The following is a 24,737-nucleotide window of genomic DNA, read 5'->3' on the forward strand; positions in this document are numbered from 1 at the left end:
GGAAATCACTGTATGACCTTGGGCAAACCAACTAACTTCTGCACATGTCCTTCAGGTTTCTCATTTATAAAATGGGCATAATACACTTGTACTACCTCCCTCACAGTGTGGCTGCAAGGAAAGTTTTCAGTCAATCTGACAGCTACATAAATGGGAAAGGTAATCGTCATGACGATGATGAGAAGCAGCATGGCCCACGGAATAGAGGTCTGCTCACAGAGTCAGAAGGCCTAGGCTCAAGCCCCACCTCTGACCCCATACTGGGCTGTGTGTCTCCAGACTGAGCCCCTTTATCTTTCAGAGCTCCCTTTCAAGATTTGAATTTGCAGAAGAGATGCCAACCTACACTGCTAGAGGGAGTTTCCCACACCAATGAAATCACGCTGGGGCCAAAAGCAATCCTTATGCTTCAAAATCATAGCAAGGTGAAAAACAAAACAACCCTACAGGTCCTTCCCTAGAGTAAGACTTCTAACAATTTAGACTTGTATTGGGCATTACTGCTGGGGCACTAATGATGAATGCTTAAAAAGCCCTGGTCTTTCCCACAAGGCCCTGGCCCTGGTCCCTGGCATTGGGCCTGGGGCACCTAGCCCTTCCCAGTACCAATTCTGTTACCACTAACCCAGTCCAGCCCTCACTGTCTGCATCTGGCTCCCACCACTCCTTGATTCCATCTAGACCCACTTCAGGACCACTGTATATGAATATCCATTTTGCCCCCATTAAATCACTCAGATTCCTTAAAAGTCTGGCCCTGTTGTATTCCCATTACAAAGGCTTAGATTCTTAAAATCTGAGTTTTATTATAAACCAGTGTTTTAATAAACTTTGTCTCTCACTGAAAGAAGGCTTGAGTCAAATTCTTTTGAGGCAGGACTCGTGTCTTGTGCCCTTGAATTTCAGGATTCCCAGCACCCCTAGACCTCAACATTACTAATGACAAAGCATTTACACATCCATTATCTCATCTGATCCCCACTACAGCCCCATCAAGAGATTATTAAGAGCAGGGATTATCACTTCTATTTACTGATGAAGAAACTAAGGCTCAAAAGAGTTTAAATGACTCAGAATCAGAGAATTTTTGTTCCAAACCCCTAATTTTATAGACCAAAAAAAAAAAAAGTCAAAAGAGGCTAAGTGATTTGTCCAAGATCACAAAGGAAAAAAAAAAAAGGTCAAGTCAGAACCTGAATAGAGATCAGTAGCCTCTGCCCACTTCAGGTAAGTGAACTGAAGACAAGCAATATGCCTTTCATTTTTCAGTACCTCCAGAACACTCAGCACGTAGTATCTCTGTGACTGCATTCGTATAAGACCTGTTCAGACTACAACATGAACGGCAGTGGTGGCCAATGTCATGAGAGGCTGGGGCCATCCCAGTTTGTCGCTGGGCCTGCCCTGGCAGAATTTTGGTCTTTGAAGGACTTGACAGCACTTAAGCTTAAGCTCCTCCCTCAGAGCTTTAAAAAATGCAGAGGAAGCCTTTAGGAGACATGCAAATACACGCTGAATTGACTGGCTACAGGCTGTCTTCCTTACCTAACTCAGAACTCAGATTTCTTAAAACATCTTACAGCCCTCATACTGCCTTTCTCTCAATAAACCTGGAAGGGAGGGAATTCAAGCATTCTCAGCCCCATTTTACAAAGAGGTAATTTTGGCTCAGATGGGTTGAATGACTTGTCTCAGGTCACAAATATATTATGAATGAGGTCTTCTGATTTTCTTCCCACAACCCTATTTTGGCTCAGTTCTGGAGGGATATTTCAACCATAATTCTACTTTTAAACATCAAATCCGTTAAATTTCAGCTTCCCATTGTAATGGCGATGAAAACCATCCTTCCTTTCTATCATTACATGTTCTTTATGAAGAACTTAAAAAGAAACCAAGGCTATTGTTGTGGTGCAAAGTCTCTGAGGAAATCATCATCATTCAAGAATAACAACTTAGATTAGTATAATGCTTAGAGATCTGACAAGTGCTTTCTTCACAACAACCTTATTTGGTAGGTAGTGACCTGAACTGCATTTTACAGAGAAGTAAACTGATGCTCTGAGGTTACTTGTGCATGGACAGAACTATTAAGTAACCTAGATCTCCTGCCGCCAATGCCAGTACTCATCCCACTCTGCTCTGCTGCCTCAGCATTTCTCTCTAATAACGATTTCTTTTACTGAGAATGCAGCAACTGGGGAATGGCTAAACATGTCACGGTATATGACTGTGATGGAATACTACTGTGCTGTAAGAAATAAAGAGCAGGATGTTCTCAGAAAAACCTGGGAAGACTTACATGAACTGATGCAAAGTGAAGTAAGCAGAACCAGAAGAACACTGTATACAGTAACAGCAATACTATACTATGATCAACTGTGAATGACTTAGCTAGTCTTAGCAATACAATGATCCAAAACGATTTTGAAGGACTCATGATGAAAAAATGCTATTCACCTCCAGGGAAAGAATTGATAAGAGTTTGAATGCAGATCAAAGCATACTTTTTTGACTTTATTTTTCGTGTGTGTGTGTGTGTGTGTGTGTGTGTGTGTGTGTGTGTGCATTCTCTTCAGCAACACGGCTAATGTGGAAATATGTTTTGCATGACTGCACATATATAATCTATATCAAAGTGCTTGCCTCCTCAAGTATGGTGGAGAAGGGAAGGAAGAAGGGAATTTAGAACTCAAAAATTAGAAAACAAGAATGTTAAAAAATTTTATATGTAATTGAGAAAAAAAAAATAAAAACATTCTTTAAAAAGAAAGAAGCAACAGCAAATGTGATATTTTTCTCCATGACAAAAGTGTTTTTTCAGCAGAGGAACAAACATTTTTAAAATTTATGTGACTTGGAACCATCCACAGTGAGTTTTTTTCCTTCCCTTAAAATGTTCATTTGTGAATTTCCAGAGGGCTCCAAAATAGTAACTCTTTGGCTTCCTCACATGTACACCTCTTTACTCATGACCTGCAATTAGGACTTTAGCAATCCTCCAAAGGCAGGGTAAATGTAAAAATTGTGCTACAAAGGTTCTTACCCCACCCCAGAATGCCTGTTGGTCACACTCACACTTCCAAGTTTGTTTGCCACCTAATACTGGTGTTTTCTAACATCTTTCCTATCACTTTATCAAATATGTAAACAATCACTTAGAATCATCTCCAAAAATTCTGTATGAAAATTACCAAGGCAGGGCCTGTGTCCATCTGCCCAGACTTTCCTCTTACATGTGTCTTTCATGGCACAGTTCAGCCCCAGGAGAGATTCATGTGTAGTTAACTGTAACACTCATATGGAGAAAATTTTACGTGACTGTTGGAAAGCTGTGAGTGCTTTCCCTCTCCCTGAAATGACTGTGTATTTACACCGTAGGTATTTTGTATTTACTTCTCTGTGTACATACTGTTTCCTACTGTAGGATATAAGCTCTCCAAGGAAACAGACTATTCCATTTCTGTCTTGGCATCTACAATGCTTAGCATACAGTAGATGCTCAATAAAGGCTTCCTGAATTGAATAGTGTTATATTTTTTAAAAATCTGATCAGTGAAAATCTCTTTAAAATATTAACTGCAGAGATTAAAAATCATCCCAGAATTCACTTCCTAAAATGGAATATGCCTTTTTCTAAAGAATTGTGAATATACAAAATTTGTTCTATACACTACAGTTTTCAGATAAGCAACAGTGAATTCTCAACCATATCTGTACTTTTGTCTATGAACAGACTCATTACATGACTAAATCACATGAATCCCAAGCAGCAGTCTGACTAAATCTGAGTTACCCCAAACACACCCAAATAATTTTTGATCTCAGTCTCGTAAATACTTCAAGTGGACAGACCTGCACTTTGACAATTGACTGAGGATCCTGCACGTGCTCGAGTGTTGCATCAACATCCAGTGCCACCACCAGCCCAGAGGTAAACCTCAGAGGGTTGTCTGACTCACCAGCTGGCTCAATAATTGTGGCCGATGCTCTGTGGATCTGCAGGGCAGAGAAGCACACAGTGATGGAGGGGACAGAATGGCCTTGGGAAGTAAAGGATGGCACAGGAGATACAAGTACAAACAAGGAAAATCTTCACAATGAGCTTATATCCAAGGGCCTGTATTCCTAGTTTAATGAGATTCCCCATTCCAACCACTACAATGGTTCACGGGCCAAGCCTAACTAAAAATAACAAAATAATAATAATAATAATAATAATAATAATAATAATAATCCTCCATGTTTTTAAACAGCTTTAAGTGTTAACAAGCTCTGGCAGCCAGCTAGTATATGAGTTATATTTTCCTCCCACTTTACAAATAAGGAAATTGTGGTCCAGAGGCAGGGAAATGCCTTATTAAGTCATTTATTCATTTATTTTTTATTATTAAGTTCAATATTTTTCTCGCTCTTCCATGTTGTTGAAGTTATAGGTGAATAAGGGCAGTACCGAAAAGTCTGGATTTCTCTGGCTCACCTGTTCCTATTACTACCAAATATTTCATCTGTGTACATTTACCCCCCCCAATTTTAGTCTCTTGTTCCCCAAAACTCAGGGTTTATAGTACCAGATGTATCTTCCTAAAAGCCCTGTTCTGACCACGTGACTCTCCTGCTCCAAACCTTTCGTGTCTCCCTATGACCCACAGGACTCAAATCCAAAGCTGTGAGCTGAGGATTCAGGGAGCTGGCACCAGACTGTGATATGCCTCCTACTAAACGGCACCCTGTACACCATGCTGTCTCTCCTCCTCTGCTCCTAAAGTTCCCTTCACCACCTCCAGCTCCACTTATCCCTAGTGTTCTTATCCTTCAAGCCCAGATCCAGTGCCACACCCTCCAGGAAGCCTTTCCTAATTCCTCCAGCCCCCAGTGAACTCATCTCTGGAATCTCAACTTTTTGTCTGTACTCCTTTCAAAGGCACTTCCACATTACAGTTTGTGCTGCTGTTATTCCAAGTCAATATCTCCCTTCCCTTGTATCGGCAGATAGCTCCTCAAGGGCAGAGACTACGTCTGGCTGGCTGCCTCGGTCTTCCTCCCCCAAGCACAAGCTTTACACACAACACTTAGCGAATATCCACTGAATTGCTGACCATGCACATAGAAACGGACCTGTTCTGGCAGAGGAAGGTGAAGGAAAGTACTCTGTCGAAGAGTGGCCTGCAGAATCTTTACTACTTCTGAAGGCTTGGAAGTCATCAGTCGAGGCATGAGGTCTAGCAGTTTGTCCACAAAGCTGTCCTGCAAGTGAGGCAACTCGGTGATGAAACATCTGATTGGGAAGACACACATGGAAATGACCGACCATGCAGCTTTTGTTCACAATATTCCTAGGAATCACCCACACCTTTTTAATGCTAGGATAATAACTACTTCTACTTACATAACAACTCAGAGCTAACACAGCCCCCAACTACCTAGTCTGAAAAAATCTTGTAAGAAAGGTGGTGCAATCCAGAAAAAGAACCATGGAGTCCGAATGAAGATCAAAGTATATTATTTGCTCTTTTTCTTTGTTTCTTCTTTATTGTGGTTTCTCCCATTGGTTTTGATTCTTTACAACATAATTTATGTGAAAATAGGTTCAACATGAGAAAATTTGGAATTCAAAATCTTACAGAAGTGAATGACGAAAACTAAAAATAAATAAATAAAAGAAGGGTGCTGCAAATGTTATCGGACTTTTAATAGGGGATGAAACCATGCCTCAGAAAAGTAACTAAAGTGACCAGCTGGGAATAAACTACATCTTCTGATTAATTCTCTATGCTACATCACATTATTTCATGTTTTAGATCACCAGTGTTTATTCTGTGAATCACTCCAAAAACTAATTAAAATTGTCATAAAAATACAGAATTTCAAACTTACATATTTCTACGTACAAAAGTAGGCATTAATTCCTTAACTGATCCAAATCAATGAATTTCAGGAATTCTGGACTAAAACATATAATGTCTGACGAAGTGTGATGGCATGGCATAGCTTCAGAAGAAGTTGCAAGCATTCAGCAAAATGGGGAAGAACTAGTTCTGGGAACTGTGTCAGAAAGGCGGTGGTTAACGCTGTGGTATGGCATACAAGGCATCAGATTTGGAAGACCAGGTTCTGAAGCTCAGCTCTGCCCCGACCAGCCTGCCCAACATTACTGAGATGAGTCACAATTTCTTTGAGCCTCAGTTGTCTCAGGTGTAATAATACTTATGTTGCCAACTTCACTAGATTATTGTAGGGTATTAAGGAGACAATGTATTAGTGTTACATCTGATATTTAGGACTAGACCTGTGATGTGATCAGCACAGGGAACTCTCAAAATTTCCTCTACTTATGAGGATCAGCATCCAGTCTTGGAGAGCCATTCAGAGCACTAAGACGTGACGCTCCCAGGGTCACAGAGCCAATAGGGGTACTTGAATTCAGGTCTCCCCAATCCCAGGGCCGGCTCTTCAAGTGCTACCTAAATGACACCTCTCCGGATATCACATAAATGTAAGATATTACTAGGCTTGGGGATGAGGACAAGAATCAGTGGCAGTAATGGGAATCATGGTGCTATGAAGGAACATGCCTAAGGAGCCCCAGAATGATGACATGTATGTGACAGAGGGTCAAAGAAGGGCTTGCCCGGAGCTGCCCAGGCAGGCCCTGGCAGAGAGCAGGCACTTAACCCAGGACGCCCTTCCTGAGGGCCTCCTCAGAGATACTATATGCACCCAATCGATTCGACAAAGGGTCTTCCTTTTCAGTGGAGCCACGCTCCTTGTCCCAGTGCAGATGCTAGCCTTCTCATACCCGCCTGCCCATCCTGTGGGATTCCTAGCCACTTTCTCCTATAAACCCTCAACAGAGGAAGCATGCACCACGCTGGAAGCTGCCTCTGGTCTTTGAGCATCTCCAGAATACCAATGGAGTGGTCAGGTGAAGCCTTCTTGCCATCTCACCAGCTTTTCTTAATCAGGTATGTCCTTGCTGATGGTTCAAAGCACTTCTGCTAGGCATTTAATTGATGGTTCTATGCAGCAACTTTATGTCCACCAGGAGCCTTTACACCACTCTTGGAGCAAACAGTAATTTCAGTTTTTGAGACATTACAGTGTTTCTGATTTGCCTTTCTATAGCATCGAAAGGAGATAATACTGTTAGAGAGGCTTTGGAGGAAATGAGCAGTTTGGCACCATTCAAAGTACTGCAAAATTTCCCAAATAAAATCCACCCTGATTTTTTCCCATTCAATTTTAGGCCCACCTTATTGTCCATCTACAGATCTGTGCTACTCATCCAAATCTCATTCATTCCTTTCTCTCTCTACTCATCTGTCTGCCCAGGTGCTGCACTGATGCCCACAAATATTAAAAGACTAATCAAAAGGCTGCCCATCTAGCTGTGTATCATGTCTGGGCAACATGCATTTTTCATTCATGTGTTTAGATCCTCAGTTGCTGTTGATTTCCCTGAGGAAACCTGTAACGTTCAATATAATTAGCAGAATGTTATTCATGGATGAGGCAGTCAGAGAAATGTGGTTTCAATAGGAAATCTATTTGTTTGGATGCTACACAAAACATAATATCATAACATCAGAAGACAGAAGGGACTTCAGACATCATCCAGGACCTCATTTAGTAAACAAGAAAACCCCATGAGGTGAAATAAAACATAGGTTGTAAGTGATATAACAGGGCACTGATGAATGCTTGGGTCATACCCAAATTTATGGCAATTCTCGGCACGTCCCTGAACACGCCCTTTCTATAACTGCCACGTGTCAGAAGCTTATCTAACTTTAACAAATGTTTGAGAGATATCTTAAGAAGAAATTACAAGACTATGTTCTATTCTACAGAGTCAAATACAAGCAATATTGGCAGTGTCTGTAAAGTCATCAGCTATGTGACTTCAGAGATGTGCTCTGCTACAGGGAACCACCTGCAAAAACCTGGCTGTTCCCTTCCAAACTTTTCATTAAGGATGTGCAGATCATTCTCAATAATTTTATACAAATGAGAGATCAAGTAGAGAGATCAACTCAGGAGCTGACGTCGGCCTTTCCCTTGCTGAAGCACCCCTCTGTGATCTTCTGCCGTCTTCTGAATTCCCTGGAGCCCTCTGAGTTATGCTGACAACCATCCAAGTGCTGCTGTAAACTGGGTCATCTCCAGCCTCGGTTTTCTTCTGGGCCCTTCTGGTGAGGGTCAGCTGCTCTTCCTTGACCTCATCTTAAGAGCCACCTTCCTCATGCAATATACTGGATACCTTGGGGTAGCATCCAAACGTGGAGGTCTTAGCATAGCTAATAAAAATAGGTCAGTGGTAACAATATGGACAGGTCTGTCCCAGTTTCCCTCTGTTAGCTGGCTTGGTTGGATCTCAGACCAAGTTGCCTACAAGTTAACTTCTCCAGCATGCCTGTGCTGTTTTGTGACAATACTACTCATACCCTTTTACAATCCTCCTCTGTAACCTTCTACAGATGAGCCTCTGCCTTACTTTCAGGGGTGCCTTGAGGTAGAGACTGTGTGTAGGGAGAGGTAAGAGATCACCAGTTTTGGGATGTGGGCTCCTCAGGGGTGGAGCTCCTCTTCTGGCTGGGGAAGAAGACCTATGTCTTCCACTTTACTTTTTGGTGTAGTCCCCTATACACATGCTAGAACCACACTTACTGTCATGCCAAGAAATAAGTCTAACAGAACAATTAAGAGCAATATCACACTAGCATTCTAGGTGGAAGAGTTAAAAGTTACAGGACTCAACCTGGTCTTCTGTGTAGGCTAATATGCAGTGTCAGCAGAAGCAGGGAAAATCCCCCCCCCCAACTTGATAGTATTTTATTTTTTCCAATTACATGTAAAGATAGTTTACAACACTCATTTTTTTTTGAGGTAATCAGGGTTACATGACTTGTTCAGAGTCACAGAGCTTGTGTCTAAGGTTAGATTTTAACTCAGGTCCTCCTGACTCCAGGGTGAGTGCTCTAACCACTGTGATACCTAGCTGCCCTCAACATTCATTTTTGCAAGATTTTGAGTTCCAAATTTTTCTCCCTCCCTCTCTTCCCTAGACAGCAAGCAATCTGATATAGGTTATACATAGTTCCACGTTAGTCACACTGTGAAAGAAGAATAAGAAACAAAAGGGAAAAACCACGAGAAAGACAAAGTTAAAAAAAACACATGAAAATAGGATGCTTTGATGTGCATTCAGACTCCATAGTTCCTTCTCTGAATGTGACTAGTATTTCTATCATGAGTCTTTTGGAATTGTCTTGGATCACTGTATTACTGAAAAGAGCTAAGTCTATCAGAGTTGATCACTGTAAAATGTTGCTGTTACAATGTATTCAATGTTCTGTGTACAATGTTCTGGTTCTGCTCATTTCATTCAGCATCAGTTCACATAAGTCCAGGTTTTTCTGAAATCCACCTTACTCATCATTAAAATTTTTTTTTAAATTAATTAACTTAGTTTTCAACATTCACTTTCATATAAGCTCTTGAATTTTAAATCCCCCCCACCCAAGATGGCGTACTATCTGATACAGGCTCTACATATACATTCCTATTACAGACATATTTTCACATTAGTCATGTTTTGAAGAATTAGAACGAATAGGAGAAACCATAAGAAAGAAGAAACAAAACAAAACAGAAGAAAAAAAAGAGCAAATAGTATTCTTTGATCTGTATTCAGACTCCATTGTTCTTTTTCTGGATATGGATAGCTTTTTCCATCATGAGACTTTTGAAGATGTCTTAGATCCCTACTGATCATTTCTTATAGCACAACAGTATTCCATCACATTCATATATCACATGTTCAGCCATTCCCCAGCTGATGGGCATCCCCTCAATTTCCAATTCTTGGCCACCACAAAAAGTGGTGCTACGAATATTTTTGTACATGTGGGTCCTTTTCCCTTTTTTTATGACCTTTTTGGGATACAGACCTAGTAGTGGTATTGCTGGATCAAAGGGTATGCACATTTTTATAGCCCTATGGGCATAGTTCCAAACTGCTCTCTAGAATGGCTGGATCAGTTCACAATTCCACCAACAATGCATTAGTGTTCCAATGGGAGAATGTTTTGAGAAGTGTCATGCCCATCATGCCACAATTTGCCTAAGGAGCCATTTACTATCTTGGGACAACTAGCTAGCACAGTGGATACAGTGTTGGGCCTGTAGTCAGGAAGACCTGATTTCAAAACCTGCCTCAGACATTTACTGGCTGCTTGACCTTGGGCAAGTCACTTAACCTATGTCTGCCTCCGTATGGAAATGGAAAGAACAATATCTACTCCTAGGGTCACTATAAGGATCAAATGAGATAATGTATGTAAAATGCTTTGTAAAACTTAAAGCATTATATACATATTAGCTATTATTATTTTCATTTTCTAGGCAGAAGTCATGGCACAGACTGTGGTCATGAGCCCTTCCACAATGCCTGAATCGTAATGGATGACCTTGGTCAGGGAAGCCAAGCAGTTGGTAGTGCAGAAGTCATTAGTGATGGCATTTTTTATGTTTCATGCGTATCATGAATACAGGAACACTGGCAAAAGGGACAGAGAAGATGACAGACTTAGCTCCATCTCAAGTCAGCCCTAGTCTTTTCCTCAAGTGGAAAAGACACCAATGGACTTAGCTGCAATATTTTCCCACTTCATACTGGTGGAATCATGCATCTGGAAGGTAGTAATGGCTCCTTCACTGACCAATAGCTCTCCATCCCTAGCCTTGACAATGCCACTGAACCTGTTATGGGGTAGAATCATACTGGAACATATAGAACATGTAGTTGAGGTCAATGAAGGGTTCACTGATGGCCACAACCTCCACTATGCTTGAAGTGAGTGTAACTCTGCTCATCAGGCGCCCAATACAGCAAATTCCATTGATTCCAACTTTCATTATCTTGGCTTAGCAAGGCAACTGCAACAATGGACAATGGCACCAAGTTTGTGAGAAAAAATGAGTCTCTGTCATTCTTTAAAGCCAGAAGGATGTTTATGATTGGAAAAATGGTCATGCTGAAGGCACAGGAATAAATCAGACAGAAGACACTTCAGCATTCACAGATTTTAGTCAGTGAACCAAGGTTTGGTAGACTCTTAGCATAAAAGAATATCAAAATTCTCAACAAGTTGTTATCCATATTCCACTTGAATACTTCCAATGATGGAGGTCTCACTTAAGAGTCCAAGTCCATTCCATTATTGGACAACTCTGACTGCTAAGAAATCCTTACATATATTCAGCCAAGATCAGATTTCCTATAACTTGTACCCATTATTTCTAATTCTGCTTTCTGAGAAGCTAGGAGAAAACCACTTCCGGCTCAGTGACAGTCAACTCAATTCTATAAACAGCCTCCAACATTCTTTTTTTTTTTTTTTGCTTTTAGGCAATTGGGTTAAGTGACTTGCCCAGGGTCACACAGCTAGTAAGTGTCAAGTGTTTGGTCTGAGACCCGATTAGCCTCCAACATTCTTGATGACTATAACAGATTTAAATTTATATGGAAACTCTAAATTGAGAATCATTTTTACATCCCTCTTCCTATCTAATACTTAAAATAGCCCTACCTCACAATACTGAGGCTCAGTGAGATGAAGTAATTTGGTAAAGGTCATAATAAAGCAATAAAGTCCATAACTGAGATCTTAAATTTTTTTTTTTATTTTGGAGGCATTGGGAGTTAAGTGACTTGCCCTGGGTCACACAGCTAGCTAATAAGTGTCTGAGGCTGGATTTAAACTCAGCTCCTCCTGACTCCATGGCCAGAGCTCTATCCACTGCGACACCTACCTACCCCCAAGATCTGAATTCTGGCCCTCCGAGGGTAGTATGAGCACTAAGATGATTAGAATTATATGTAAAATAAAACCAAATAAGGGGGCAGCTAGGTGGTGCAGTGGATAGAGCTCCAGCCTTGGAATCAAGAGGACCTGAGTTCAAATGTGGCCTCAGACACTTGACATTTACTAGCTGTGTGACCCTGGGCAAGTCACTTAACCCTGACTGCCTCACCAAAAAACAAAACACACACACACACACACACACACACACACACACACACACGACACCATCCAAATAAGCACTAAATTAAGAGTCTAAAAAGTTCTTTAACTAAAAGTCATGGTGTATGAGTTTTAGTATAAGGACTTAGGGTCATAAATAGGCTAGGCTGAAGAGATTGGGAGATGATGTGGTAGAAAGGAAATAGGACTGGAATGGAGATGAAGAGAAAACTATGTACAAATCCTGGCTTTAACAATGCCAAGCATCAGTTTCCTCATCAGTAAAATGGGGATTACCCACAGGGATCATCTAAGGTAAGAATCTGGAAAATTTAAAGTGACATAGAAATGTGAGTTGTCATCATTAGTCTAAAGGTAACATGTAATAGTGGTTAGAGCCCTGGACATGAAGTCAGGAAGACCTGGATTCAAATCCTGCCTCAGTTACTTCATCTCTCTGTGCCTCAGTTTTCTGATCATGTGAAGTGAGGGAGCTGGACTCAATGGCCTCTGAGGTCCCTTCCAGCTCACAATCCATGACCTCATGACCCTCTGTGGAAGAGGGAACAGAATGCTTGGCCCTAGAATGCAGAACCAGGACCAATGACTAAAAGTCACAGTTGACAATTTTTAAAATCCAGAGAAAGAACTATGGAGTCTGAATACAGATCGAAGCATACTTTTTGCTCTTTTTTTTCTTCTATTTTGTTTTGTTTCTTCTTTCTTGTGGTTCTTCCTATTGGTTCTAATTCTTCCTTACAACATGACTAATGTGAAAATGTTTAATAGGAATGAATATGCAGAGCCTATATCAGAATGCGCACCATCTTGGGAAGGGAGGTGAGGAGAAAAGGGGGAAAAAATTTAAAATTCAAAAGTTTATGGAAGAGATTATTAAAAACTAAAAATAAACTAATAAAAAATAAAAAGAAAAAATTTAGCTCAACATAAAGAAAAAACTAATAATCTGTTATTTCTTATAATAACCTTAAAAATTAATATTCAATGGAATGTTCTCTTTCCTAAGGCAGTGGGTTACCTTTCAATGGAGGTCTTCAAGTATAGGCCAGAAAATCACAGTTAGGGATACTGTAAAGGGTATTCTGCTTAGTTACAGGCTGCACCTTGATGTCCTCTGAGGTGTCTTCCAGCCATAAGATCCTGTCATTTTCATTCTGGTTAGGCACAGAACTAGATTTGGTGATAGGACATTTTGGTTCAAGTCTTACCTCTACCCCTTCTAGCTATGTGACTTGGAGCAAGTCACTTCAATTAACTTTAGTTTGCCATCTGTAAAATAAGGGGTGACTGCAGGGTACACTATGAAATGCTTACCTCTGAAATAAGTCCACTTCCTGTAAAAATTTTTCACACATTCCAAAAAGGGGCTCCATTCTATAAGGGAGAAAAACAAGATGCCAATACCAATGAAGCAGGAAAGCATTTATGAAGCACTTTACCATGTGCGAAGCTCTGCACTAAGTGCTAGGGATACAAATCGACAAGGCTCCCATTCTCCCGGAGGAGACAACACACATGGAAGTCTTTCAGCTCCACGTCACATGAAAAGGTCCCATGGTCCTTAGGGTGCAGTGAGAAAGCACATAGCAATGCATCTTTGTAATGTCATTTCCACTGACAAACTGCTATCAATTTCTGATGTTAAACCATTTGACACTGCCATAGACTTCAGTGGCAAGCACTTATTTTCAAATCTAAAAAAGCAAAACCTGTCTTCTGTGTACGAAATCTGCAAAGAGAGAAGGCTCAAGGTCCAAATTATACAGTAACGAACATATTTACACTATAAAAATAATCTCTAATACAGAGACAACACCTAAGAGATTCAGGAGAATCTTTGATTAAAGCAAGGCCACAGGGTACATATCTAGGTTTCTCCGGTTAGTAACATACAAGGTACATGCCTAATCAGTCAGTTACCAATCAAAAACTATATTTTCATTCTGATCTATTGATCTTATTTTTCAAATGATTTTTTTAAAACTTAGCAATGATCAGTGATAAAAAAACTAAACTTGTTAAAAACTACTTATAGTTAAATTAAGTTTAATGCATCAAGTATTACCTGTTTCAGTAAATATCTTTTAAGTCCCCAGCAAAATTTGTTGTACATTCATTCTCATTTACTTTTCCTCATATAATGACAAGATGTGTATACGCTATTCTCCTAATTCTGCTTCAGTTTGGATTTCGCATTTCTTAAGTCTTTCCAGACGTCTATTTCTTCTACTTGTTGGTCTTCCTTGTACTACAGCAGTGATGTACTTGTTTCTACTGGCTGCTGCCTCTTATGCAAGACATTTGTAATCAACATCCTTTTCTGTCCATCCCAAATTTATCTTTTATCCTACAGGACACTTGTAAATCTTGTCAGAGTCAAGATGATATAGTAGAAAGACTAGAAAACCAAAGAACAGAGCTGATCTCGCTTTACCTACTGCTTCCTTCAGTTCTGCCTTCAAACACCCTTATCCTTAAAAACCCTTCCCTAAGCCCTACTGTCCCCCTCAGTCTACCATCAGCTATCTAAAGCTACCTACACTTACTGCTTTCACTCACCACCACTTTCTTTTTTTTTCCCTTTTTTTGATATAAATTTATTTATTTGTAGCTTTCAACATTCATTTCCACAAGTTTTTGAGTTCCAAATTTTCACCCCATCTTACCCTCCCCCCACCCCAAGATGGCATGCATTCTGAATATCCCTTCCCCTAGTCTGCCTTTCTTCTATCTCTCCCCCCCTTCTCTCATCCCCTTCCCCTTCTATTTTCCTGTAGGGCAGGAGAGACTTCTGTACCCCATTTCCTATATTTCTTATTTCCCAATAGCATGTGAAAACTTTTTTAAAAAACATATGCTTTTGAAACTTTAGGTTTCAAATTCTCTCTCTTCCTCCCCACCTACCCTCACTGAAAAGGCGAGCAACTCAATATAGGTTGTACATGTGCGGTTATGCAAAACACTTCCATAGTAGACATGTTGTGAAAAACTAACTCTATTTCCCTTAATCCTATTCTGCCCTCCCATTTATTCTATTCTTTCTTTTGACCCTGTCCTCCTCAGAAGTATTTACTTCTGATTACCCTTTCCCAATCTGCCCTCCTCTCTATCATCCCCCTGCTCTCTTGTCCCCTTCTCCCCTATTTTCCTGTAGGGTAAGACAGATTTCCATACCCAATTGAATGTGTATGTTATTCCCTCCTTAAGCCAAATCCTATGAGAATAAGATTCCTCATTCCCTCTCACCTTCCCCTGTCCCCTCCACTGTAAGAGACTTTTCTTTTCTGTTTTTTTTGTGAGATAATTTACCCCATTCTACCTCTCCCTTTCTTCTTCTCCGAGTATAATCCTCCTCATCCCTTAATTTTATTCTCCAGATATGACCCCTTAATCTTCAACTCACCCTGTGCCATCTATCTATCTATCTATCTATCTACATACATATAATTTTTTCCTCCAACTACCCTAATACTGACAAAGGTCTCATGAGTTATAAATATCATCTTTCCATGCAGGAATGTAAACAGTTCAATCTTAATAAGTCTCTTATGATTTCTCTTTCCTGTTTACCTCTTCATGTTCCACTTGAGTCCTGTATTTGAAAGTCAAATTTTCTATTCAGCTCTGGTCTTTTCATCAGAATGCTTGAAAGTCCTCTATTTCACTGAATGACCATTTTTTCCCCTGAAGGATTATACTCAGTTTTGCTGGGTAGGTGATTCTTGGTTGTAATCCTATCTCCTTTGCCCTCCGGAATATTATATTCCATGCCCTGTGGTCCTTTAATGTAGAAGCTGCTAAATCTTGTGTTATCCTGATTGTGTTTCCACAGTACTTGAATTGTTTCCTTCTGGCAGCTTGTAATATTTTCTCCTTGACCTGGGAACTCTGGAATTTGGCTACAATATTCCTAGGAGTTTTCCTTTGGGGATCTCTTTCAGGAGGAGATCTGTGGATTCTTTCAATTTCTATTTTGCTCTCTGGTTCTAATATATCAGGGCAGTTTTCCTTGATAATTTCTTGAAAGATGATGTCTAGGCTCTTTTTTTGATCATGGCTTTCAGATAGTCCAATAATTTTTAAATTCTCTCTCCTGGATCTATTTTCCAGGTCAGTTGTTTTTCCAATGAGATATTTCACATTGTTTTCTAATTTTTCATTCTTTTGGATTTGTTTTACAGTGTCTTGATTTCTCATAAAGTCACTAGCTTCCAATTGCTCTATTCTAATTTTTAAGGAAGTATTTTCTTCAGTAATCTTTTGGACTTCCTTTTCCATTTGGCCAATTTTTCTTTTTAGGGCATTTTTCTCCTCATTGGCTTTTTGGACCTCTTTTGCCATTTGGGTTAGGCTATTTTTTAAGGTGTTATTTTCTTCAGTATTTTTTTGGGTCTCCTTTAGCAAGCTGTTGACTTGTTTTTCATGATTTTCTTGCATCACTCTCATTTCTCTTCCAGTTTTTCCTCTACTTCCCTTACTTGCTTCTCAAAATCCCTTTTGAGCTATTCCAAGGCCTGGGACTGATTCATATTATTCTTGGAGGCTTTGGATGTAGGAGCTTTGACTTCGTTGTTTTCTTCTGGTTGTATATTTTGATCTTCTTTGTCAGTAAAGTAAGATAATATAGTCTCTTTTTGTGCTGCTTGCTCATGATCCGGCCAATTACTTGAGTTTTAAACTCTTTGTTAAGGTAAGAGTCTGCTTCCAATGTGGAGAATGTGCTGTCCCCAAACTTCAGGGGTTTGTAGTACAGCTGTTTTCAGAGATACTTGTAGGTACCTGTAAATTTTCAGTTCTTGCAAGGTGGTATGATAAGGGACTAGGTGTTTACTCCTTTCCTGGCCTGTGACCACAAGTATTCCTTTCTGTCTTGTAACTGTGAGGAGGGGTTCCTCTCCACAGCCACTACAAGCTCTGCCACGCCAGCGTTCCTCCTCACCCCAGCACCGCCACCCAGAACTGTGACCCAGATCCAAACACGGGCAAAGCAAGAGATTCCTGCCTCAGCACTGGCAAAGAGATCCCTGCAATCCCTCTCTGATCAGCCACTGGATTCCCCCTCAGTCTGTGGGCGGGAAGCTGGGAAACCAGCTGCCCTCCCCCACCAGGCTCTTGGGGAATGGAACTGAGACCCAGCCTTCCTTTCTCAGCACCGACAGAACCAGACTTTTCCCACTGACCTTCTAAGTTGTCTTTGGCATTAGTGAGTTGAGGAGTCTGGAAACCTCCACAGCTGCCTGTGATTCACTCCTCTGAGGCCTGCGCTCCAATGCCGTGCTGCGCTCCCAGCAGGCGCAATACACCTTTCTGATCAATCATCCAGGTTGTCTTGGGCTGGAAATTTGTTTCACTCTGTCTTTTTGTGGGTTCTGCTGCTTCAGAATTTGTTTAGAGCCATTTTTTATGAATATTTGGAGGGGTTTGAGGGAGAGCTTAAGCAAGTCACTGCTTTCACTCCGCCATCTTGGCTCTGCCCCCCACTCACCACCACTTTCACTCATTTCTCACCTCCTTGCAGTCCAGCTTCCCAATTCTTCACTTGATTCAAACAGCTCTTCCCAAAGTTAGCAATATTGCCAAATCTGATGGTCTTTCTGCAGTCCTCATCCTTCTAGACCCATCTGCACCTGACACTGTCCTGGAGACTCTCTCTTCTCTGGGCTTTAGGGACACTATTCTCCCCTGGCTGTCTGTCCTTCCCATCTGATCACTTAGACATTTTTTTTTTTACTGATTTATCATCATTCACATCATGCCTTTCCCCGCCGCTCCACGTTTCTATGTTCCTCAAGATTCTATGCTAGATCCCCAACTCTTCTCTTTCTATACTGTTTCTCTTGGTGACTTTATCAGCCTGCATAGGTTTCATTATTTTCTCTATGTGGATGACATAGTATATCCAGCCCCAGTCTCTCCCCTTAGCCTTTTTCTTGCATCATCAATTACCTAGTTATGGTACAACTGGCTGTCCTAAAAATACCTCAAACTCAGTATTTCCAAAATAGGCCTTATTATTTCCTTCTCCCACAACCCTCATCCCTAACCCCCAATTCCAAACTTCCTTATTTTTGCAGAAGGCATCACTGTTCTGGTCTCTTTCTAAATATGGCATTATACTCAAATATTCACTAATTCTCACCTCATACAGCCAAGCAGTTGCCAAATCTCACCATTTCTGTCTCCACAACATTCTGTCCATTCCCATAGGCACCACCTTAGCTCAGGCCCTTGTCACCTCTCACCAAGATGATCACAAAGATCTACTAACTGGTCTATCAACACTATTATTGTCAGAGTAATTTTCCTTAAGCACTTATCTGACCATGTGTCACTCTCCTGCTTAACCAATTTCAGTGGCTTTCTATTGCTTTTTAGGATACAATATAAACTCTTCTGTTTAGCTTTTAAAGCTATTCTCATCCTTGGCCCAGTCTGTGGTTGGTAGCCTTGTAGTACATGACATCCCATCACGTGTTCTTTGAGCCAGCCTGAAAGACCTCCTCCAGCCCCTTCTGTTTCTTGCATAGGAGACTTCCACTCCATTTTGTGCCTTCCCACTGGCCATCCCCCATGCCTGGAATGCACTTCCTCCTCACCTCTGCCTCACAAAATCCCTTTCTTTTTTCAACACAAAGTTAGGATCACCTCCTACATGAAGCCTTTTCTGATCCCCTCAACTACTTGTCAGTCAATAAACATTTAATAAGCGCCTACTATGTGCTAGGCAATGTGCTAAGAGCATTGGGGATACAAAAAAGAGGTGAAAAACAATGCCTGACTTTAAGGGGCTCACAATCTAATGAGGGAAACAAAAGCAAACAAATATGTACAAACAAGTTATATGAAGAACAAATAGGAAATATTTAACAAAGGGGTTAGGGAAGGTTTCTGGTGGAAGGTGGGATTGTAGTTAGGACTTAAAGAAAGCCAAGGAAGTCAGCAGACGAAGCAGACGAGGAAGAGCATTCAAGACATGGGTAACATCCAGAGGAAATACCCAGAGTTAAGAGATGGAGTGTCCTGTTCGTGGAACAGCAAGGAGGCCAGTGCCACTGGATGAAAAAGTACTCGGCAGGGAGTAAGGTATAAAAAGATTGAAAAGATAAGTAGGGGGTCAGGTTATGAAGGGCTTTGATCATTAAACAGAGGATTTTGTATTTGACCTTGGAGGAAAATAGAGAACCACTGGAATTTATTGAGCAGTTAGAGGGGTGACATGGTCAGATTTATGCTTTAGGAAAACACTTTGGCGGCTGAACGAAGGATGAATTGGAATGGGGAGAGATTTGACACAGGCAGACCCACCAGCGGACTGTAGGAATAGTCTGGGCATTTAGTGATGCACCAAGATGGTGACAGCGTCAGAGGTGCACTCAAGAGATGTTACAAAGGCAAAATCAACAGGCCTTGGCAACAGATGGGATGGATGGGTAAGAAACAGTGTGAAGCTGAGGATGACACCTAGGCTGTGAATTGGAGGGACTGGGAAGAGAGTGTTGCCCCTGACAGAAATAGGAAAATCAAAGGTCTAGGGGTAAAACTAATGAGTTCAGTTTTGACCATGCAGAGTTAAAGATGCCTAGGGGACATCTATCCCTTTCCCCTCTGTAGGATGATACACTGAGCTTTGCAGGGTAAGCTATTCGTGGCTGGACGCCTCTCTTTTGCCTTCTGCACTGCTGTATTCCAAGATCTCTTATTTAGAGTACAGACTGGCAGGTCTTATGTGATCCTGACTGCTGTCCTTTGGTATCTGAACGGCTTTTTTCTGCATGCTTGCAACAGTTTTTCTCTGAAGTAGAAGCTCTGGATTTGGGCTACTGTCGACATTCTTGGGATTTTTCCTTTTAGAGTTTCTCTCAGAAGGTAAGTGGCAGATTTTTTCTATCTTCTCTTTGTCCTTTGGTTCTAATAGATCTCGGCAGCTTTCACATATGATTTTTGAAATACAATGTGCAGGCTTTTATTTTCTTTTAAATCATGGTTTTCAGAGAGTCCAATGATTCTTAAATTCTTTCTCCTTGACTTTTGGTCTAGTCTACTCTTCAGGGAATCCATTTTGGGGGTAAGCTTCACCTTTTCTCTCCTAACTTACTTACTCTTCCGATTCTTTCCTCTAAAGGATTATTTAATTTCAAATCTCTTGCTTCCTTTCTCCTAGGCACTCATGTAATCCTCATGAAAAGCCCATGTCCCCCCCAAGTCTTCTGCTCACAGTGGTTAGTCACTCGCCTCTTTTGGGGCAATCTCTAGATCTACAATAATTTTTCATTAATAGCTGATGTTTTGTTTAATTTATTTTCCTTTTGCATGGGATGGTTGGCACTGTTTGGCCTCTCCTTGGGTCCTCTTGGTTTCTGCACTGATCTCCCCCTCCCAGGATTAGTCCCCCTAGCTCTTTGATGTTCAGGCTCCTCTACAGCACCTCAGGACAGAGTTCTAGGGATCTCCAGGCACTTGGGCTGTCCTGGTTTGAATACTGTTAGGCAGCTTTGGTCACTCCCCCTCTCTAGGACTAAGATCCCTAACTAGAGAATTCTAACCACTTGGGGTTTTGCTGGGGCTGGGGGGTGTCTGAGAGAGAGGTGTATTCTACTTCTGATGCCTCCAGAGACAAAGCCTTCCGGGATAAATGTGTCTTTGGCTTGTCCCTGGTGACAGTGGAAGGCCAGTAGCTTATCATCTCTGTGCTGGCTTTGCTGGTGGCCCCATTTCCTACTGTGTGGACTTCTGGATGACTTCTTGTGCATTTCTGAGGCAGAAGAATCACTGAATGTGGTTTCTTATTGGATTTCTTAATCACCATTCAATCTGGGGCAATTTTTAGGTTTTTGCTGGACTATGTGGGAATAAAATAGTTTGCCTCCATTCAGATTGATTATTTTGAAGCCCTTGCTTACATACTTAAATTTTATAGCAACAGAATGCTAGAATGTCAGAGCACTAGGATTGGAGCCAAGAAGACCTGAGTCCAAATCTCACCCCAGACACTAGCTGTATGACCCTAGGCAAATCATTTAACTTCTCTGGACCTCAGCTTCCTCCTATGCAAATGAGGAGGGCTGGACTTGATGACCCCCAAGGTCCCTTCTACCTCTAAATCTAGAATTCTTTGATCCAACGGACTCATCTAGGAGCCATCTAATCCAGCCTTCTCATTTTAATGGGAAGAATGGGAAGTTGAGGCCCACAGAGGGAAAACTGACTTTCTGAAGGTGATGTAGCAAATTGATAGTAGTCAAATATAGAACTGAGGTTTCCTGACTTTGACTCCGGCACCTTCTTGTGTATTACACTTAAGAGAGCTTCATCTCAAGAGTATTTTTTCTTTTCCTGTCACTTACTGATGCAAAAATTCAATCCCTCCTACATGCAAGGGATCACTCACCCTCTAGTGGTCCGGGCTGTTACTATAAGCTGCAGTGCCTTGGCTTGCAACCTCATGTGGTGAATGATCACCACTTGTCTGCTTTCCACTCCACTGTACATGAATTCCATCTTGTAGGTTTCTTCCATGATCTATAAACAAAATGGCATTGCCTAGTAATGACAATAATGATCCCACACACAATTAAGACACTTAAGATTCTGTGGTAGGGGCGCTTTAGAGAGACAGAGTATGGCACAACAGAGATAGTGCTTTACAAATATTAAAGCACTAAAGAAATTAGAGTTCATCACTGTTATCAGTGCTGTTTAAAAATGTAAATATTGCTTCTAAGCATATTGCAAAATATCAAGGTTAATACCCAAATAGCCTTACCTTTGGATAATTCAGAGAAATAGTAAATAAACAATGACAACTAATTATAGATTGCATTAGATGTGTATAGAAGTGTTCAGTTGTGTCCGACTCTTTGTGACCCTATGGATCATACCATGCTAGGCCTTCCTATCCTCCATGATCTCTCAAAGTCTGTCCAAGCTCATGTTTTTTGCTTCTGTGACACTATCCATTTCATCCTCTGCCATCCCCTTCTCCTTTCGCCTTCAATCTTTCCCAACACCAGGGTCTCTTCCAATGGGTCCTATCTTCTCATCATGTGGCCAAAGTATTTAAGCTTCAGCTTCACAATTTGATCTCCCAATAAACAGTCTAAATTAAAATTTTAAAGTATTGACTGATTTGATCTCCTTGCTGTCCAAGGGATTTTCAAATGTCTTCTCCAGCACCACAATTCAAGTGCTAATCTGCAGTGTTCAGTTTTCCTTACAGTCCAACTCCCATAGCCATACACTGCTACTGGAAAAATCATAGCTTTGACATATATGTGTTCACACACACACACACACACACAACAGTAGATACGGTGATGGGCCCGGAATCATGCACATCTGAGTTCACATGTGGCCTTGGACATTTATTGGCTAAGTTAGGCAAGTAACTTAACCTATATGCCTTGATTTCCTTAAATGTAAAATGGGGATGATAATAATAGCACCTACTTCCCTAGGTTGTTGTGAGGATCAAAATAGATAATATTTGTAAAACACTAAGAATAATAGTTCCTGGCACATAGTAAATTCTATGTAAATGATAGTTAATACACACATATTATATATTGTTAACTATATTATTAATATATTAACTATATAGCTATAGCTATCTTTAAGGTTTACAAAGCACTTTAATGGGGCAGCTAGGTGGTGCAGTGGATAGAGCACCAGCCCTGGAGTCAGGAGAACCTGAGTTCAAATCTGGCCTCAGACACATCACACTTACTAGCTGTGTGACCCTGGGCAAGTCACTTAACCCCACTGCCTAGCCAAAAAAAAAAAAAATTGAAGTCATACAAAGCACTTTACACGTTACCTCATTTAAACTTCAAACAATCCTGTGAAGAAAGTGTATTGTTATTTTCATTTTACAGATGAGGAAACTCCCAGAGGTTAAGTGACATGCCCAGGATTTACAGAGCTAGTAAGTGTCTGAGGCAGGATTCAAACTCAGGTCTTTCTAGCAGCTATAAGTGTGGCATTCTATTCCATACATTACCTTGATGCCTAATAGGCTGTGGATCAAGAATGATAGTGCTCTAAGTGTGTAAAGAGCTTTACATATATTATCTCAACTCTTTCATTAAAAGGTGGGATAATCTACAGCTCTGACCCAGCCAGCCAGTTTTTGGTTCTCGCTAGGCTGTGTCTGAGGGGCTATCATTCCAAACTCACCTGTCTGGCGGCAGCTGATGCCATGTCACTCTGCTTCAGATAGAGTGGGGCAGCCATGTTCCATAGTTTTTCCTGCAAGGCCTGCAAAGAAAGGAACCATGATGCAGCAGCCCATCAATGAAATAACATCTACAAAGACTTCATCGTGCTCAGCACAGTGCCTGGCACAAAGCTAGTGCTTAATGTTTATTGATTAACGGTGCAGTTTCACAAAGTTTAGAAATACTGAAAGAGTCAATTTAGGGCAGGGAGTATATCTTGACTAATGAAAAGTCCCTAGGAGACTAGGTAGTAGGGAATAGTAAACGATGGGGATAAATACTTTTTAAATTAATAAATCATTATACTTATTAACTGCACCATATTAAGTACTAGATGCTGTAAAATACATAGTCCCTGTCTTCAAGGAGTTTAGATTTGAACAGAAGGATAATCGCTATATACAAACTAGAATGTAAGTGTATTTAAAAAAAATACAGAGCTCTCTGAGGTCAGGTGAAAGAGCTAAGAGACTTTGGAAAGGTCTTATTTATAGGAGAGACAACACCTGAACTGGGCCTTGCAGAATAAGCAGGATGCCAAGAGGAAGAGGCCAGGCGTGATTCAGAAGAGAGGTTTCTGTTTCTAGGCCTGTCAGAGTCCTAGCTGTGGTGTAATGGAAAAGGCCCCAGACCAGCATCCTAACTCCAACACTTACAACCTCAGTGACTTTCTGCAAGTTATTTCATCTCTCTGGGCATTAGTTTCCTTAACTCAGAAATGAGGGAATTGGATTAGATGATCTCTAAAGCCCTTCTGGCTCTAAATTTTATGATCCATTTTTGATCTTAAGTCTCAAGTCCATCAAATGTATTATCAAGGCCAGTATTTAACACAGAAAACTGTGCATAGGAGGAGTTTAAAAGAACGTTTGCTGCACTGAAGGCCTCTGCCTATTGCTGGGAATGAGGAAGCAAGATAGCTGACTCATGAGGAGATGTGCAGAGGAGGTAGCTGGATAAGTTTCTGGCAATTGCTTTTTCATGCCATTTAAATTTGATTCACAGGATTTTGGAGCTAAGGGATTTTAAAATGGAGAATGCTAGAGTTGGAGGGGCCTTTGGGACAAAGACTAACAGTGCTAGAACTGACTTTAAAGTACAGAATGTTAGTACACATATTAAAGCATCAAATGACAGAGCTGGAAGGGACCTGTGCTATCATGTAGTCCAACTACCTTTGGGGCAGCTAGGTGGCACAGTGGATAGAGCACCAGCCCTGGAGCCAGGAGGACTTAAGTTCAAATCCAGCCTCAGACACTTGACACTTAACTAGCTGTGAGACCCTGGGCAAGTCACTTAACCCCATTGCCTAGCACAAAACAAAACAAAAGAAAACAAACAAAAAAACCCCCTACCTTCTTTCTTACAGAGGTGGAAACAAGTTCAGACAAAGAAGTGATACTTCCAGGGAAAAACAGTAAAATAGTAGCAGAAGTATTAGTTCAAAGTCTCCTGACTCTCAGGCTAGTGTTACTGA

The 24,737-nt window shown here is 40.9% G+C and overlaps 1 protein-coding gene across 3 annotated transcripts in view; it reads right to left on the reverse strand.

The window, feature by feature from the left end:
• Positions 1-24,737, reverse strand: part of INTS4 (integrator complex subunit 4) — a 93,175-nt gene that overhangs the window by 5,778 nt on the left and 62,660 nt on the right. Inside the window, exons 17-21 of one of the 3 annotated variants that reach the window (XM_020989495.2) lie at positions 23,220-23,300; positions 21,436-21,566; positions 13,362-13,421; positions 5,119-5,278; positions 3,856-3,999 (exon numbers count right to left, since the gene is read on the reverse strand). In XM_020989495.2, coding sequence (XP_020845154.1) covers positions 3,856-3,999; positions 5,119-5,278; positions 13,362-13,421; positions 21,436-21,566; positions 23,220-23,300 — 576 coding nt within the window. Of the gene's footprint in view, positions 1-3,855; positions 4,000-5,118; positions 5,279-13,065; positions 13,202-13,361; positions 13,422-21,435; positions 21,567-23,219; positions 23,301-24,737 lie in introns of those variants that run through there. The other 2 variants (XR_013487791.1, XM_020989496.2) reach the window with 2 other exon arrangements.

The sequence above is a fragment of the Phascolarctos cinereus genome, unplaced genomic scaffold (assembly GCF_003287225.1).
Source record: "Phascolarctos cinereus isolate Bilbo 61053 unplaced genomic scaffold, phaCin_HiC Scaffold_726;HRSCAF=1367, whole genome shotgun sequence".
NCBI classification, from domain to species: Eukaryota; Metazoa; Chordata; class Mammalia; order Diprotodontia; family Phascolarctidae; genus Phascolarctos; species Phascolarctos cinereus.